The 14,518-nt window shown below is 52.1% G+C and overlaps 7 protein-coding genes across 7 annotated transcripts; 3 read left to right on the top strand and 4 right to left on the bottom strand.

The window, feature by feature from the left end:
* Positions 1 to 107: 107 nt before the first annotated feature.
* Positions 108 to 2,271, bottom strand: WHR41_01455 (uncharacterized protein; the record flags this gene model as incomplete). The annotated part of the gene is made up of 7 exons (XM_069370061.1): positions 108 to 980; positions 1,039 to 1,444; positions 1,506 to 1,697; positions 1,750 to 1,804; positions 1,858 to 1,932; positions 1,981 to 2,037; positions 2,094 to 2,271. 7 exons carry the CDS (start codon positions 2,269 to 2,271, stop codon positions 282 to 284), a joined length of 1,662 nt encoding a protein of 553 aa, XP_069232859.1. The 3' UTR covers positions 108 to 281.
* Positions 2,272 to 3,112: 841 nt separating this feature from the next.
* WHR41_01454 (uncharacterized protein) lies at positions 3,113 to 5,138 on the bottom strand (the record flags this gene model as incomplete). The annotated part of the gene is made up of 2 exons (XM_069370060.1): positions 4,600 to 5,138; positions 3,113 to 4,542 (listed from the first exon to the last, which is right to left on the bottom strand). The coding sequence occupies exons 1-2, from the start codon at positions 4,940 to 4,942 to the stop codon at positions 3,113 to 3,115; spliced, it is 1,773 nt and encodes a 590-aa protein (XP_069232943.1). The 5' UTR covers positions 4,943 to 5,138.
* Positions 5,139 to 5,256: 118 nt separating this feature from the next.
* Positions 5,257 to 6,732, top strand: WHR41_01453 (uncharacterized protein). Its single transcript, XM_069370059.1, has 2 exons — positions 5,257 to 6,550; positions 6,600 to 6,732. The coding sequence occupies exons 1-2, from the start codon at positions 5,664 to 5,666 to the stop codon at positions 6,724 to 6,726; spliced, it is 1,014 nt and encodes a 337-aa protein (XP_069232861.1). The 5' UTR covers positions 5,257 to 5,663; the 3' UTR covers positions 6,727 to 6,732.
* Positions 6,733 to 7,226: 494 nt separating this feature from the next.
* On the top strand, positions 7,227 to 8,030 carry WHR41_01452 (uncharacterized protein). Its single transcript, XM_069370058.1, has 3 exons — positions 7,227 to 7,523; positions 7,570 to 7,692; positions 7,741 to 8,030. Exons 1-3 carry the CDS (start codon positions 7,318 to 7,320, stop codon positions 7,868 to 7,870), a joined length of 459 nt encoding a protein of 152 aa, XP_069232860.1. The 5' UTR covers positions 7,227 to 7,317; the 3' UTR covers positions 7,871 to 8,030.
* WHR41_01451 (uncharacterized protein) lies at positions 7,925 to 10,787 on the bottom strand. Its single transcript, XM_069370057.1, has 5 exons — positions 10,752 to 10,787; positions 10,533 to 10,660; positions 9,892 to 10,456; positions 8,547 to 9,818; positions 7,925 to 8,470 (listed from the first exon to the last, which is right to left on the bottom strand). Exons 3-5 carry the CDS (start codon positions 10,344 to 10,346, stop codon positions 8,014 to 8,016), a joined length of 2,184 nt encoding a protein of 727 aa, XP_069232863.1. The 5' UTR covers positions 10,347 to 10,456; positions 10,533 to 10,660; positions 10,752 to 10,787; the 3' UTR covers positions 7,925 to 8,013.
* An 805-nt stretch (positions 10,788 to 11,592) lies between these two features.
* WHR41_01450 (uncharacterized protein) lies at positions 11,593 to 13,036 on the bottom strand (the record flags this gene model as incomplete). Its single annotated transcript, XM_069370056.1, has 3 exons — positions 12,635 to 13,036; positions 12,357 to 12,572; positions 11,593 to 12,235 (listed from the first exon to the last, which is right to left on the bottom strand). Exons 1-3 carry the CDS (start codon positions 12,925 to 12,927, stop codon positions 11,593 to 11,595), a joined length of 1,152 nt encoding a protein of 383 aa, XP_069232862.1. The 5' UTR covers positions 12,928 to 13,036.
* A 298-nt stretch (positions 13,037 to 13,334) lies between these two features.
* WHR41_01449 (uncharacterized protein) lies at positions 13,335 to 14,438 on the top strand (the record flags this gene model as incomplete). The annotated part of the gene is made up of 2 exons (XM_069370055.1): positions 13,335 to 13,813; positions 13,871 to 14,438. The coding sequence occupies 2 exons, from the start codon at positions 13,335 to 13,337 to the stop codon at positions 14,436 to 14,438; spliced, it is 1,047 nt and encodes a 348-aa protein (XP_069232635.1).
* Between the last annotated feature and the right edge of the window lie 80 nt (positions 14,439 to 14,518).

Genomic DNA, 14,518 nt, shown 5'->3' with positions numbered 1-14,518 from the left:
AGTGGAGATTGATGAGAGTGAGGCCCCCCAGGCACTCCAAGGGTTGCGATGGCCAAGGACTTCACACCTTGCGAGGAATAACCAAAGCGAACCAAGTCCCGACAAAATTATTGATGAGCACTTTGACATATCAACAATACCATATGAATAAATCTTGCGTCTTGGCTGATGAATGTGCCCATAGAGGGCATCTGACAAGCAGCCAACCATTGAATCTCCTAACATAAGCCCTATGGTATAATCAAGGACGGCCTCCAAGGAATCGCGTTCCAAGCACTGATCTAATGGGACATAGACGGCTTTCCACTACGCTCTTTGACAGCCCATTTACCCGTGAACTGCCTGATCCGCTTCCCGTAAAAATACATGGGGAAAGCAATGAGACCAAGCAGAGCAGTCAGGCCAGCGTAGGTGCCGAAGGAGCCATCGTAGCCAGCTGTCTCGATGAACTTCGCGACGCCGTAGCTAGTGCCGAAACTGACGAAGCCACGAAGGGCGGTGATCACGACCAACACTGGACCTGATCGAGCTGGGTACGAGTCGAGGAGATAAGTTATGCCGACAATGTTTGCTCCGACGAAGCCGAAGTAGTATCCTCCATAAGCGAACACGATGGCCATCCAATGGAACTTCTCTGGGTTCGCAGCCGCCAAGCCGTACAGGACCGATGATAGCACTGCGATGGAAGTCGGGATCCAGAGGAGCAGGAGGCGAGCTTCGGGTTCGTGGACTCCGTCGTTGCGGCTGGCTCGCCACTTGATCATGCGATCAGACCCGTTACCTAGGAGCGGCAATGCTACCAGGGCGACGACGATCTGGCTTGTGTTCACATAGCTGGCAGACCTCTCGGCCCAGTTGTAGGGAGGCGCAGTGACAATGTTTGAATAGGTCGTGGCGATGGCGATGTTGACCCCAAGCGTGAGGCCGTTCAGGCAGAAAGCCCAAAAGACATTGGGAAACAGGAGGATTTGGAAAGTGTTCTGTTCTCGATGATTAGTCCACAGGCGCAGAGGTAGCACGATGATAGGATTGACCCACCCTCAGTGCATAGAATCCTTCAGACCAATCGGCCCGCCCAACGAAGAGCCGCATATCGGACCAAATTGTCCTGGGCGCGAACTTTGTATAGTCTAGCGCTGGCCTCTCGCTCAGGCGGACCGGCGGGCGTTGCAGCTCCTGATCATCCGATGAGTCGTCGCCATTTTCCACATCCTGCCCGTATGCTTCCAAGGATCGAACATATCTGGTCTCCGGAACGTACACAACAGACACAACGAATACAGCAGCGGCCAGTCCAGCGCCCAGTAGATACCAATTTCCAGGACCAATTGCGCCTGCAATAGGCGATGCAAATAGACCAAGAAGCGCGCTGATGATGGTCTGGATGGCGCTCTGCCACATCAGAAAAGTACTTCGCTCGTGGATAAAGTGAATTTCCTGGATCCTGCGTAAAGCGTGTCAGCCGAAACCACATACAAACAAGTTTGATTTTGCAGGGGCTTTACATCATCGGAACAAGTGCTTCGCTGTTGCCCGCGCCAATGCCCAAGAGCATCCTGATACCCAGATGCATGTTGATATCTTTTGTATAGGCTCCGAGGACGCCACCCAACACTAAGATCAGGCAGGAGGCCAAGAATACTGGACGGCGACCGATGGCTAGTGCAAGAGGCATACAGACGAGATTGGCGACGCCCCTGGACATGTCAGCATATTACACCATGCAATACTCTGATCCAGTGTACTTACATGAACATGGTAGGATATGTCATCAGGTGGGTGATGTCGTCAAATGTAGCGCCCTCTGGCTTCGGAGTTAATTTTCGATATCGTCTCAAGAGGAACTTTCATACTCACTTTCAACATAGTCTGGGATATAGAAGCCCAGGAGTCCGCCGAATCCGGAGACCATCGTCAGGCCGACACTTGAGACTGCATTCAGTGTTAACAGCGTCCACTATACCAAACGTAGGGTCGTACAAATAGAGACAAGAACTACTAGAAGGCGTTTCCTCCATATCGGCATATTGAGCGGATCTAAGAGACTTGTTAGATTGTCTAAGAGCATCGGGAGCATGTTTTTATGTTCATACCTCTCGGGTCAGCACTAGGGGATGGGATAAGGAGGATCTCATTGCTGTCGTTGATGGTGATGGTGCCCATCGTCTTAGACTTCTTGAGATCTTCCATGTCGTCGCTGGCAACCTCATATCGCTCCACCATGTTGATGTCCTTCTTCACATCGTCATTGTTGTCGGTCGGCGTCGCCATAGCTGAGGAATAAACAGAGGCCTGTCTCCGGGGGTTTTGGCAAAGTACTTCTTCTGATCCCGAGCAGATTGAATGTATCTCAGCTGTCACGATGGACGCCGGCCGACTCAGCAATATACATGTCTGCCCCGGAAGATTGGACAGCCCAGCCTCAAGCCTGCCCACAAGACCCAACTTGGCCTGAACTCCGAGAGATCAAGGTCAAGACCTCGTGTACACACAAAGGCTCGGCACTTCGTCGTCTGAGTCGCTCGACTCGCTTCCCCACACCCCCAGATTCTTGACCCCATGCCTTGGAGGCGTTCGGGGGTGGATCCCATGGTCGGATTGTGGGGATTGCAGGGCTGCCCTCGCGTCCCGAGAGTGGTATAGAGTTTTTGGGTGCGGATTGCGGCTCTTGTGGGCGCGAAAGCGGGGAAGCATGTCTTGAGTGCCATAGACAGGGCCCTATTCCCACAGAGGCGGAGTCGGACCCTGGATATCTATCCGGTTCCGAACAGTCAAAATTGATCTCGGCCGAAGATATCAGCTTCGATGTTCACGAAGACGTTAGCAATCAGTGTCCAGGCAGGGTTTGGCAAGCTTCGCTTCCTGTTTGCGTTCATCTGAAAGCTCAGTCCTGATGACTCTTGGTGATAGCACAAGTGAAAGGCAAGAATTGTTAAAGGCTCGTGGCATGCAGTCATGCCTCGGATGGGTTACACAATTATCTGAGAGCACCAGGATGTATCCAGGCTATCGGGTGTTCACAGCATATGGAACAGCACAGAGAATGACTGGGAACCTCAGTATTGCTAATCGCTTCTCGATTGACTGCTTTCGATGTCTAAATTTGCCAACTTCAAAGCGGCACAAAAGGCAGGATAATGCTGCTGGGATGATCCGGCCCAATGTGGATCTGGTGCGCTCCCTTGTTCTTCTCATGCTCAGGTCTAGGCGAAGACCACGCGGTGAACTCAGCAATGCTGGGCAGCTGTCCGCTAACCTGCACGGAGATCGATTCTCCTGCGTCAAAGTCCACGCCCATAGCCCAGATGCCAATCTCGAGCTTCACAATATCGCCTGGGGTGATCTTTTCTTCCCTATCGTGAGGGTGGTATGGGAACTGAGGGTGGATACTTCGGCTCGCGTCGAAGGCCCGGTGAGATGCACGTAAGATGCCGAGTGATCCCAAGTGTAGGTTGAGGCTGGCCATTTCTTTCTTCGGGATGTCGGCGATAGACTTGTATGGCGTCGCCTCAAACGGGAAGTTGAGGTGCATGATCAGGTTACCATCTTTGTCACGCTTGCGGAGATTCACAAACACGATCATGTCGTCTTTCTCCGGACATGACATGTATAGCACGGCCTTCGGCAAACCGATCAGCCTGCTCTTCTCCTTGAAGGTATAAGAGAAGTCAGCGACTTCGATGGTACTCTCCGAGTCGTACTGCACAATGGATGTCTCGCTTGCGGTGGAGTCTGCAAGCTTGCCAGGTTGCAGAAAGAACTCCTTATACTCAGTACCGGGGATGGGGAAGTCCGCGAACTCGATATCATCAATGGCCTCGCGATCGCCAAATTGAAGGGCGGACCACCGAACTTTTGGAGTATCAACCTCCCAGCCGTTGTCAACGTTTCTCAAGTAGCGGTCAAAGTACTTGTGCAGCTCCTCATCGGCAGATTTGACACAGTAAAGTTCATACCATTCCTGGTAGGAGCTCCACCTGATCCACTTATTGTTATGAGGGAGTTCCATCCAGCCTCGTACAGCGCCCATGGTATGAATCGAAGAAAAGTCGGATCCGGAGATGAACACAGGGCATTGAATCTTTGTCATGTCCGCGCGCTTGTCTTGCCAGTATTCGTTTGAAAGCGGATAGCGTTTGTACATCTCGGCGAAATCCTCAACGCCGCCCTTGCCCTTAAGGATTTCCCTTGTGATAAGGTCGAAATTGCTCATCGAGAACCATCCGCCTCTGCAGAACTGTTCTCGGTAAATGTCTCCCGAGCCTTCCCAAGGTGCGATAGCTGCAAGATGCGGCGGCTGAAGAGCGGCGACCAGCCACTGGATGATTGCAAGCGCAGAATTGCCAGCCATTCCAATGCGACCGTTGCACCAGGTGAGTTTTGCGATAGCCTCGATCACATCGTAGCAATCTTCAGCATCTTGGGAGCCCATGATGTGCATTGAGCCATCACTGTCGCCCGCGCCTCTTGCATCCACGCTGATCACTGCGTATCCTCTGGGACACCAAGCTTGGGGATCAAGTCCTTCGAACTTCTCGATGCCTAGATGCGTGACATCAGAATGGCTTCAGATTGCAAATCCTTGATGAGCGAACGTACCAGATAGGTCCTTCCTGCCAACACAGCAGTTCCAGACACACATCGGAAGCATCTCCAGAGCACTGTACTTCTTTCCGTAAGGAGACCAGCTTATGATGGCGGGAAGCTTCTCTTGCGAGGAGTTCGCAGGCCGGTAGATGTCCGCGTACAACCGGCTACCATCTCTGACCTTGAATTCGACATCGTGATCTACTCGAATATCGGACTCCAAGGCTCGGGCACTGTATCCATTCCATCCTTTGGGGAGCACTTCTGTCTTGCCGGGTTGAAAGCCCTGGTAATTGTTGTGGCCGACTTCTGGCTTGCCGATTGGCTTGAAAGCAATGGGAATGGATTGGGGCATTTTAGCGAGTGAGTTTACCGTCTTTTAGATTGAAAGGATACTGTGCTGAGTGTATCGAGGCGGGCACCTCATGGTGGTTTTGAATAGATCTCTGCAAGACTCACAAAGAATGTTGTTGACATGACTCGTGCGGTCATGGAAAGCCCACAAGAGCCGTCGTATGAATGAGGAGATGGAGACGGATGAGGTGGAGGCGAAGGCGAAGGCTCGGATTGAAATTGACCGACCCCACGTTTCCCCACGCTCCCGGGGGTGGGGCTCAAGGGTCTCTCGTGTCACCACGCGTCGCTGCACTGCTGCCACAGCTCTTTGACAATCAAAGTACTGTGCGGCGCTTCGAAGCCCTGTGGGGTAGACTGCTGCCATTGTGCCTCTCCAATGATTATGCCGCCCACTGAGGCCGAACCTCCGATGATTCGCAGCCTCTCTGCGGGGATGGGACGAACATTGCAGGCCAAACCCTGCCGGGGCCCGCTCTGTCTTCGCAAGGCGCTTCCGTAGCAGAGAAAGGATATATCAAGATGTGATCATTTGCCTAACGAGACTGTCTTTAGTCCATACCATTTACTTCTTCATCCACGGGTCTAGCCTTCATAGGAGCTCTCAACAACCCAACTATCTTTCCGGAAAGCCAGCGGCATCAAGAAGATCTTCCGTCACCACGACGAGAAGCTCACAAGCAGTGCCAACATTTCACCGATCTTGTCACTAAACCATTAGTATGGCGCCTCACGCAGAGGATCCTATTCCAGACTCCGGCGTAGACCTTATCCAGCATGACGCATCGAAGCAGTACGGTGACTGGCGCGATGAGTTTCACAAGACTGGTGTTGCCATTGTGAAGGGAGTCATTACCCCTGAGAAAGCAGCGTACTACCGTCAAAAGCAAGTTGAATGGCTTCAGTCGTTCGGGCTCGGGTTCGATCCCAAGGATGAGTCCACGTGGACCCAGGCCCACCTTCCCGTGGCTTTCAAGGGCGGCATGTACTTCGGCTATGGCTCCAACCACGAAAAGTATGTCTGGGAGGCTCGCATGGAGCCAAAAGTCATCGAGACGTTCGAGAAGCTCTGGGAGACGGAAGAGCTCGTTGTCTCATTTGACGGCCAGAACATCACATTGCCGCGCCAGAAGGACCTTACCTGGTCCCCGTGGCCCCACTGTGATCAGTCACCGCACCGCAAAGGCATGCAATGCGTGCAAGGACTGCTGAACTATCAGCCGAACGGACCTAATGACGGAGGCTTGATCGTCATGAAGGGATCGAGCAAGCTGTTCGACCAATTCTTCTCCGAGACTCGCGAGCAGGACGACCACGAGGACAAGCCTCCCGAGGAGGAGAACTTCAAGGATCTTTTCATCTTCAAGGAAGAGGACGTCAAGTGGTTCGAGGGTCGCGGCTGCGAGATGATCAAGGTCAACCTCGAGCCTGGTGACCTAGTGCTGTGGGACTCGCGTACCATGCACTACGCATGCTTCCCTCAGGGTGACCTGATCAGACACGTACAGTACGTCTGCATGACGCCCAGGAAGTTCGCGAAGCAGGAGGATATGGATTTGAAGGCGGAGCTTTTCAAGACATGGCAGGGCACCACGCACTGGCCACACTGGTAAGTCACAACGTATCCAAGCTGACAAACCTGAGCTAACGTCATCAAGTAACATTCGCAAGGCGGGAGTGCCAATGCGTGATGGCAAAGAAGATCCGCACAATCGCACGGAACCCATTGAGAAGCCTGAGATCACTCACCGCTTGCTTCAGCTGGCTGGAGTAGAGGCCTATTGAGCTTTCCTTTGCTACGATCACCGTCTCTACACTAGCCCATCTACTCCATGCCGTTGACATCTACTCATCAATCGATCCTTTTCCACTTCTATCGACGCCCTCAATGCCTTGCAATAGAATGGCACCTCAAGATATTTCCCGATCGCCCTGCGCCCAGATAGACATTTGGTGATGCTACCAGCGACGGTCACTTATTCAAGAAGACGAGTTGCGACGAAAGTAGATAATTTATCGATTCTCTTGCATGACATAGGTGTGATTTGGAAGTCAGGTTTGTGGCAGTGAGGTCCAGTGCGGCTGTTCGATGCCGATCCACATTACATTAGTCAGAACACCAGTTGATGCACATGCCTGACAGGTCCGAGCTGCCAATGACGTGATCGTATCCTGTAATTATGCGTTTTGGATGCGGAGTAAACACAGTTGGCACATTGACCGGCGTGAACTAAAATAAATTGAGGCGTTGGACCGAGGCTCTTCACCACACCGTCCTCCTTGACCGAGGGGATATCCGCGGGATCATTATACATCTCAAGAAAGCCGGACCACCATGACCTCCAAAATCATCCATTGAATCCCAAATCACACAAGATGTCGCCCTTCAACGTTTTGATTATTACGTTCGCCAGCCTTATCGTTGCTTCTCCTAGTCCTAAAAATCTAGAGAAGCGTGCAGTCACCTGCTTGGAAGTGGGTTCTTCTGCGACCGCTCGATGGACGAACAGCGCCGGTCAAACATGCACGTTCAGCGGTATCGTTGGCAGCAACTACGGAGCTAATCCCTCAGGTAGCGGAGAGTAAGTGGCTCTCATCCTTCCATAAATCATCAGCTAACAGTCTAAGCTATTCCTGCAACGGTCGTTGCGGAGCTGGCTGCTCTGGCGCTTCCGTGGGCAATGCATACACGCAAGACTGCTTCTCCCACGATATCTGTTCATACTTCTACAGCGCGAGCGGCGGGGCGAGGTGAGTACATGTACATGTCTTCCGGGGAATGTTTTCTGACTCGTCCAGCGATCCCAACTGTGGTGCTGCCTACAATGATGCTGTCGATGACACCGCGTTTGGTACTGTGCGTGGCTGTGGACGCACGAACCCCAACAATGGCGTTGCTAAACCTAGCAATAGGCCAGTATGCAGCTAGGTCGACGAAAGATCCGTTTGTAGTGTGAGCAATGAACAACGAAGTGTTGCGAAGCGATCTGGAGAGCGGATACAGATCCCTCTGGAAAGAGTACAGTATGTAGCTGTTTACAATTTTGCTCGCTCATCGAGAAACGCGATGTTTCATTTCAGCCCTCCAAGCTCGTCCATGAGATTACACAGGCTCTTGATCATCTGCGGGAGCCGATCTCGAGTCTCTCCTGGGCAATTTGCTTCCATCAAGCTACTGCCTACAGCCAGGATGCCAGCAACGTTCCGTACTTCGCAACATTGACCGTCGGGGAAGTGCAACGCAGGTCGACCAATACCTTTGTACAGAAACGTCTCAGTCTGCGAGTTACTGGTCTCGTCCAGGTAGACAGTGGGTTCGGCTGTGGAGCGAGAAATACCCTGCTTCGGAAAAGGTGCTTGGCTCTGTCCACGCACGGGAGTGTTCATGCCAGTCCTTCGAGCGGAGTCTCGAAGCATCATGCCGTATGACCAGAGCACCATCACGGCGTGATGTGTGATAAATGCATCAGCGCCTCGGATCTGGAACGGTGGTATGTCCTTCGCTTTTCTCAGCGCCTGCGATGCGTGCCTAAGGACCAATAGTCAGGGGGTGTTACAGGCAATGATTGCAGAGATGAAGGTGCCACAAAGACTGGCAAACGTACCATATTGCTATGCGAGCGGACTTTTGCTTGGACCAGAGTTGCAAAACTTGGTACGCGCGGTGAGCTTCCGCTTCGCCTGTTTTGCCAGCGAATCGCATCACGGTGTCGACGTCGACATGAAGATTCATCATGAGAAACTCGTGCATTAAGTGTACAGGGGCTGGTACACGCTCTAAGTTCCCGTGCAGGCTCTTCAGCTTCTGGTAGAGTAGTTGATGCCGGCTTTGGATCCAGAGTCCATAGGATGGATCGTGGTCAATACTTTCGTCCATCAAAGCTGACTGTTGGTTATACTCCCATACCTGAGCTGAAATTCCGTTGAGGTATGCAGAGATAGCCAGACCTTGGTCCACGCAACCGAGACACGACAGGAGTTTGTCATCAGCAAGCAGTAACTTGACGGAAGGGCTGAAGTCCCCAATATCCTTTGGATGGTCAAAGTACACCCGCCGCCATGCTTCCGCTGATGAGGCAAGCCATAAGTCTCGCGACGCCGGAAGCGGCAGTGAAAGTTCGGCGTACGATATCAAAGGTTGACGATGTTTTGCCATGGTCATCATCATGTCGTGCTCGAAAAGATGGTACACCAACCTCTTGTAAGACTCTTGATCGACCCAGCGGCGCCATACGGCTTCCACGGTTTCCGCGTCATCATCAGGCCCGGGGACGACGTCTTCGTATGCGACCCTATCGAACTTGCCAAAACGTCGAAGTGCCGTTACCAGCGGTTGAAGATTACTCTCTGCAATTTCCATCTTACGCTTGTAACCACAGAAGCCACATACATCCAGCCATATCATAGACGCCTGAAGGTACTGAAGGTCTCGAATGGTGCTGTTATCATCCTCGATTAGTTTGTTGAGAGCCACACGGGCGATTTCCAGCAGTACCAGGCCCGTACGATTGACGGTCGGTACCCCAAAACAAACGCATCCAGCAGCCACTAATGCTATCAGAAGCTCCGATCTTGCATTCTCGGAAGAGAACGTATAGGGATGTAGCCATGCGTCCGTCTCAATGCGTTTGGTGATACCAGTCTTAACAAGGCTGTCCAGAATTTCTGCTGATGGGAAAGTCGGAACAGAGATTCGAGAGTCAGCGGTTGTGACTACCAGCCGAAACATGCGATCGCGAGTCGATATAGAAAGTTCGTCTGGTATCAAGAGAGTAAGAGCATGGGGTTGATGAGGAGATGCCGCCGAGTCGATCTGGTCGACTTGTATTTGATTGTGCTCGCTGAATGCGTGGGAGTTGGATTTGGGGTTCCACAGCCTTACGAGACTATCAGCATGATGCTTTCTCTAGGCGACTGTAAGACTCAGGAGTGTAATAGTGTTGATCTTACCAAGGAGACTTTAGATAGATGTGGTGGCGTTCATGGGCGCTGTCTTTTGAAGAATTCTCCTTCCCAGTATCAGCTGCATTTTCGCTGTCCTTTGAGGCTATTCCGCTGCAGTTGTTCGCAGGTACACTCAAAGACTCCTCGAAAGCCATTGAGAAGTCAAAGCCGAAGATGTCACCAGTGGCTGGCCATCCTTCACCTTCCGAGATTACAGTCGACATATCTGGAGGCATTTGCGCTTCTCCAACACCAACCCAGTCCGAACTGGGGACCATTATTGATTCGAAGAAGGAGGGGAATCTCGCATCGAAGTCAAGGTAATCCCAGTTCTGACTCAAATCTGCCGTAGGGGGAACGAGGTCTGGGGAGAGATTGTCGAATGCGGGAGCTTGCTGAATAGGTTCGTTCGCGGGTACTGTCCAGTCCTCCGCGCCAGTGCCGTCCCCGAAAGATTGCATGTTGGCGGTGTTCACATTGTCGATGATGATGGCAGATCCTGTCTGATTCAAGGAATCGCTCGTGCAGGGGATGTTCCGTTTCTCGCAGCGCTTGCATGGCCGCTCGTCTCCTTAAGAAATGCTTAGCCAAAACCGCCTTCTGATGCCACTTCCGAGATAGAAAAAATACAACGAGGGTAGTATTACCGCATTTGAGCTTAGATCTCACACAAGAGTCACAAGCCTTTATGGCTCGCTCCCCAGAGCGCTCAAAAGCCTTTCGCCCATCGAGTTTATTGGCTTTATGTGTGGCTTGATGCCGAATGAGTAGATCTCTTCGAAGTGAATCAGTAGGGAAGAAGGACCATCTGGCCGACGAAGCCGTATCGTGTGCCCGCCCAGCCTTCACAATAACGAGCGACTCACCTTCTAATGAAGCTCCTAGGACATTCCAAGCATTTGAATGTCCTCTGATTGCGGTCTACTTCTTGTTAACGAACTCCACTTGCGAAGAAGTCTGAGGTGCACTTCACTCACGCGAGTCCAAATGCCTGTTGAGATGGTCTAGTCTTTCGTATGAACGGTGGCATACTTGACATGAAAATGCGGGTTTGACCTCCTCCGAGGCCGAAATCGTTACAGCGCTCATCGCCGTTTGTATGAGATGGGATGGCAGGAAGCGAGCTCCTTGGAGCGGCTTTGGTGGGCACACTCATGGGACCACAACATGGTCAAGTATCGGCAGGGCATCCGAGCAGCCTCGCACGCCTGCTCGGCGAATGTCATACCGCAGTCTGCGGGGTCAGCCATGGTCGAGATGTCCTGGTTGGCCTGCGAGTTTCGGATGGTGTGGAGGTGGCTGCTCAAAGTTCATCGTGGTCCGGATCGACCTCGGTTGCACAACGCTCCGGTCTGGTGGCGTTCAAACACTGCACACGCGTGGCTGTAGGTTAGCTGCAATCGTCCACAAAGATCCAACGAATAAGTATGAATCTTGCGGACCCGCTCAAACTGAGATAGATTCACGGTACCCGAGATGCTATTTTGTGCGTAATTATGTCGTCCATGGCACTTCACAATGCTGCTCTGTGTCATTCCTACTGAGAAGTAGGTGGCATACACTGTCACACGGATGGAATGACGGCTCTCGAAGCAAACTTTGAAGTGGGACACAAGGACAAGTTGGGAGGACAGACTATCGAAAAGCGAATGGTTTGTGTGTAAGGGACTTCGCCAACTCTGGCACTACTCTACTTGCTGTACGAAACTAGGATCGTACTGCGGACTCTTCGACTGCAGACATACCAGCCTCAGGCTTGATGTATGGGATGCCCGTTAACTTGAATGTGCGCTCATTCATCCTGGGCTTGTTTACTGGCTCAAAACGATTGTGCGGATCGTCCTCTCCGTCCCTCTTCGCAACATTGGAGCCTGTGTGCCTCGCGTTCGGCCAGTGCGTGGTACCAACCCATCTCTCCAGGGCATCTTTTTTGCGGAGGAGGTCCTCCTGAGTCGCATCTGCGACGGGCATGTAGCAGGTATAGATGGCGAACCTTGGCTGGGTGGTCTCGGAACTGAGGTTGTAGTGGGGAGTCCTTGAGTCCCACAGCAGGAGATCGCCGGGCTCTGCACTGAGTTTCTCCCACTCACAGCCATGATCGGCAAGCCAATTCATGCCGTTCTCAGTGAAGCCGAACCATTCGTTGGTCCACGCTGGGATCTTTGGTTCATCCTTCATCTCTTCGTGGAACTGTTCTGACAATCGGTGGCCGCCTTTGCAGACAATGAGTCCGCCATCTTTGGGTCCGTTGGGCAGGAGGTTGACGAGTCCTTGAAGGCACCTAAAGCCAGGCAAGAGAGGGTCTTGGTCTTGGTGCGGCCAAGGAACGTTCTTCGGGATATCGGTGCGGCTGAATTTGCTTCGTCAGCACAGGTCATCTCCTTCGATTAGAGAATCGCTTCCGATATAACGAAATTTTCAGAGAGTGGGTGAAAAGAGTTGCTACCACGGTTGAAGGATGGTGCACTCACTTGGGAAAGCCAAAGTTGACAGCATCGAACGACACGATCAAATCTTGGGTGTCATAGACCTTCTCAAAAGCTTCGACCACACCGGGCTCGCCTCTGATGCTCCAAGCAAAATCCTCGTGCGTGACCGCGTACTGCAGGCACATGCCTTTCTCCGTGATGTGCGGGAGCTTGTCTTTGTGGACGGTTGACAGATCGTTGCGATCGAACCCAAGTTTGCTATCAAATGATAAGTCACAAGCCAAGCGATAGCCTGGAACCAGATTCAGAGGGATACTCACAAGCCTTCGAGCCAGCTGTACATTGCATCTGCATATTTGTCCGCTCTGTCACGCGCAATGGCGCCTTTGACAACAGCAAATCCGTCGCGGACAAGATCGTCGCGCCAGTCTCCGTAGACTGGATCCGATCCGTCTGCTTTCAATGCATTCGGCGAACGATAATTGACCTTCAGAGGCACGGTCTGCCCTGCGGCAGCGGTAGTGGTGGTAGTTGTCGTGGACATTGTCCGGTTTGCAGAGTTTGGCTGAGTGGGATTCGATTGCACGCTGCTTGTGCTTCGACGACTCGACATCCTATGTCGACAGTTCAAGCTCAGTTCGATCGACTTGACACTGATATAGAGCTTCTACGCTTCTCCTCCTACATTGCATTCGTTCGTGTATATTGTGCGGCTGACCATACCACCTCCCCACATTCCGAGAGCCCCCCACTCTAGCCGATCGGTCGGAGTGGGCGATTACCACGCGACGCCGATCACATTTCTGCCGCATGGATCATGAAACTGATCAGGTCATTAGTGTCGTCTCATTTGTAAGGTAATCAACTTTGCCAGTATCGACCGACATGGTTTAACCAGGAGACCGGATTTCACTCAAGATCAAGGTCTACCTTTCGGGATGTTGTCAACCCCTCTAAAATCGTTCGCTCTACTTACAACTTCGTTGTTTGCTTTCTCTGTATCTTCGCAATCAATGCAAGATGTCATCATCAACGCCCTTCCGGATCATCATCTGCGGCGGCGGTATCGCAGGCATGTCAGCAGCTATAGCGCTTAGAGCACCTGGCCGCGAAATCACTGTTCTCGAACAGTCACGACTTGCTTCAGAGATTGGCGCTACCATCTCATTGCAGCCAAATGCTTCCAGGATTCTCCAACAGGAATGGAAGCTTGATCCTATCAGTGAAGCAAGAGGCATGGTCGACCGCGGCTTCCGAATCTTCAACACCGACGGCGAGGTCGTTCGCAATCTACCGTTGACGAGCAAGTCGGAGTACGGTGGTGATCGCATCATGTATCATCGACAAGACCTTCACTCGTACCTGCAGCGTGCTGCAATCTCGGAAGACCAAGAAAGTCCTGCTGTCACCATACGAACATCATCCAGGGTACGCGCATGCGACGCCACAATAGGCACCTTGACCTTGGAGGGTGGAGACAAACTGTCTGCAGATTTGATGTAAGTGCGGACTCGGTCGTTCATCCCAGAATTCGTTTCTGACATGAATTGCCTCAGAGTTGCTGCAGATGGCATCCACAGCATTGTCCGCCAGTGCGTACTTGGCGAGGTGACTCCCAAGCCAACCGGACTCTCGGCGTATCGCCTCATGATCCCAATCGAGGTACTCGAAAAAGAAGCCCCAGAATTTTGCGGCAAGATCAGTCCTAGACAGCCGTTCACAAGTATGGTCATGGCGCATGATTGTCGGCTGATCATGGGGCCTGCTCGAGAAGGTAGCGTCTACAGCATCGTAGCTTTGGTGCCAGACGATCGAATGAACGAAGACGCAGACAGCAAACAATCTTGGGTCTCAAGAGGAGATCTCGGACGCATGCTATCTACGTTCGAGGCGTTCCCGGAATGGATGACAGCAGTGTTCAAGTTGACCGATGATCTCGGACTATGGCAGCTTCGAGACCTGGATCCTTTTAAGACATGGACCAAAGGCAGGGTCATCTTGATTGGCGACGCAGCACATGCAATGCTTCCCACGCAAGGGCAAGGTGCGAGCCAGGCAGTCGAAGATGCAGAGGCGCTTGGTGCGTATTTTGATGGATTTGCGGCCATAGATCTTGAATCTTGATTTTCTCAATCAGATAATCAATCAGGTAATCAATCAATCAGGTCCCTGATTGAGCTCGGACCTGAATAATCAGATTCAGT

Source organism: Cladosporium halotolerans (genome assembly GCF_011745625.1).
Source record: "Cladosporium halotolerans strain TM138-S3 chromosome Unknown Sca4, whole genome shotgun sequence".
Classification (NCBI taxonomy): Eukaryota; Fungi; Ascomycota; class Dothideomycetes; order Cladosporiales; family Cladosporiaceae; genus Cladosporium; species Cladosporium halotolerans.
Note: the sequence above shows the minus strand (reverse complement) of the source record. Positions and strands in the feature narration are given on the sequence as shown.

Excerpts from the sequence above, each read along its gene's own strand:
- WHR41_01452 (XM_069370058.1), top strand. The coding sequence starts at position 7,318 with ATGTCGCCCTTCAACGTTTTGATTATTACGTTCGCCAGCCTTATCGTT. Across the intron at positions 7,524-7,569 it reads AATCCCTCAGGTAGCGGAGA|CTATTCCTGCAACGGTCGTT; the intron begins GTAAGTGGCTCT and ends TAACAGTCTAAG. Across the intron at positions 7,693-7,740 it reads AGCGCGAGCGGCGGGGCGAG|CGATCCCAACTGTGGTGCTG; the intron begins GTGAGTACATGT and ends TGACTCGTCCAG.
- WHR41_01453 (XM_069370059.1), top strand. The coding sequence starts at position 5,664 with ATGGCGCCTCACGCAGAGGATCCTATTCCAGACTCCGGCGTAGACCTT. Across the intron at positions 6,551-6,599 it reads ACCACGCACTGGCCACACTG|TAACATTCGCAAGGCGGGAG; the intron begins GTAAGTCACAAC and ends AACGTCATCAAG.
- WHR41_01451 (XM_069370057.1), bottom strand. The coding sequence starts at position 10,346 with ATGCAATCTTTCGGGGACGGCACTGGCGCGGAGGACTGGACAGTACCC. Across the intron at positions 9,819-9,891 it reads ATCTATCTAAAGTCTCCTTG|GCTGTGGAACCCCAAATCCA; the intron begins GTAAGATCAACA and ends TAGTCTCGTAAG. Across the intron at positions 8,471-8,546 it reads TCCGCTCGCATAGCAATATG|GCACGCATCGCAGGCGCTGA; the intron begins GTACGTTTGCCA and ends ATTGGTCCTTAG.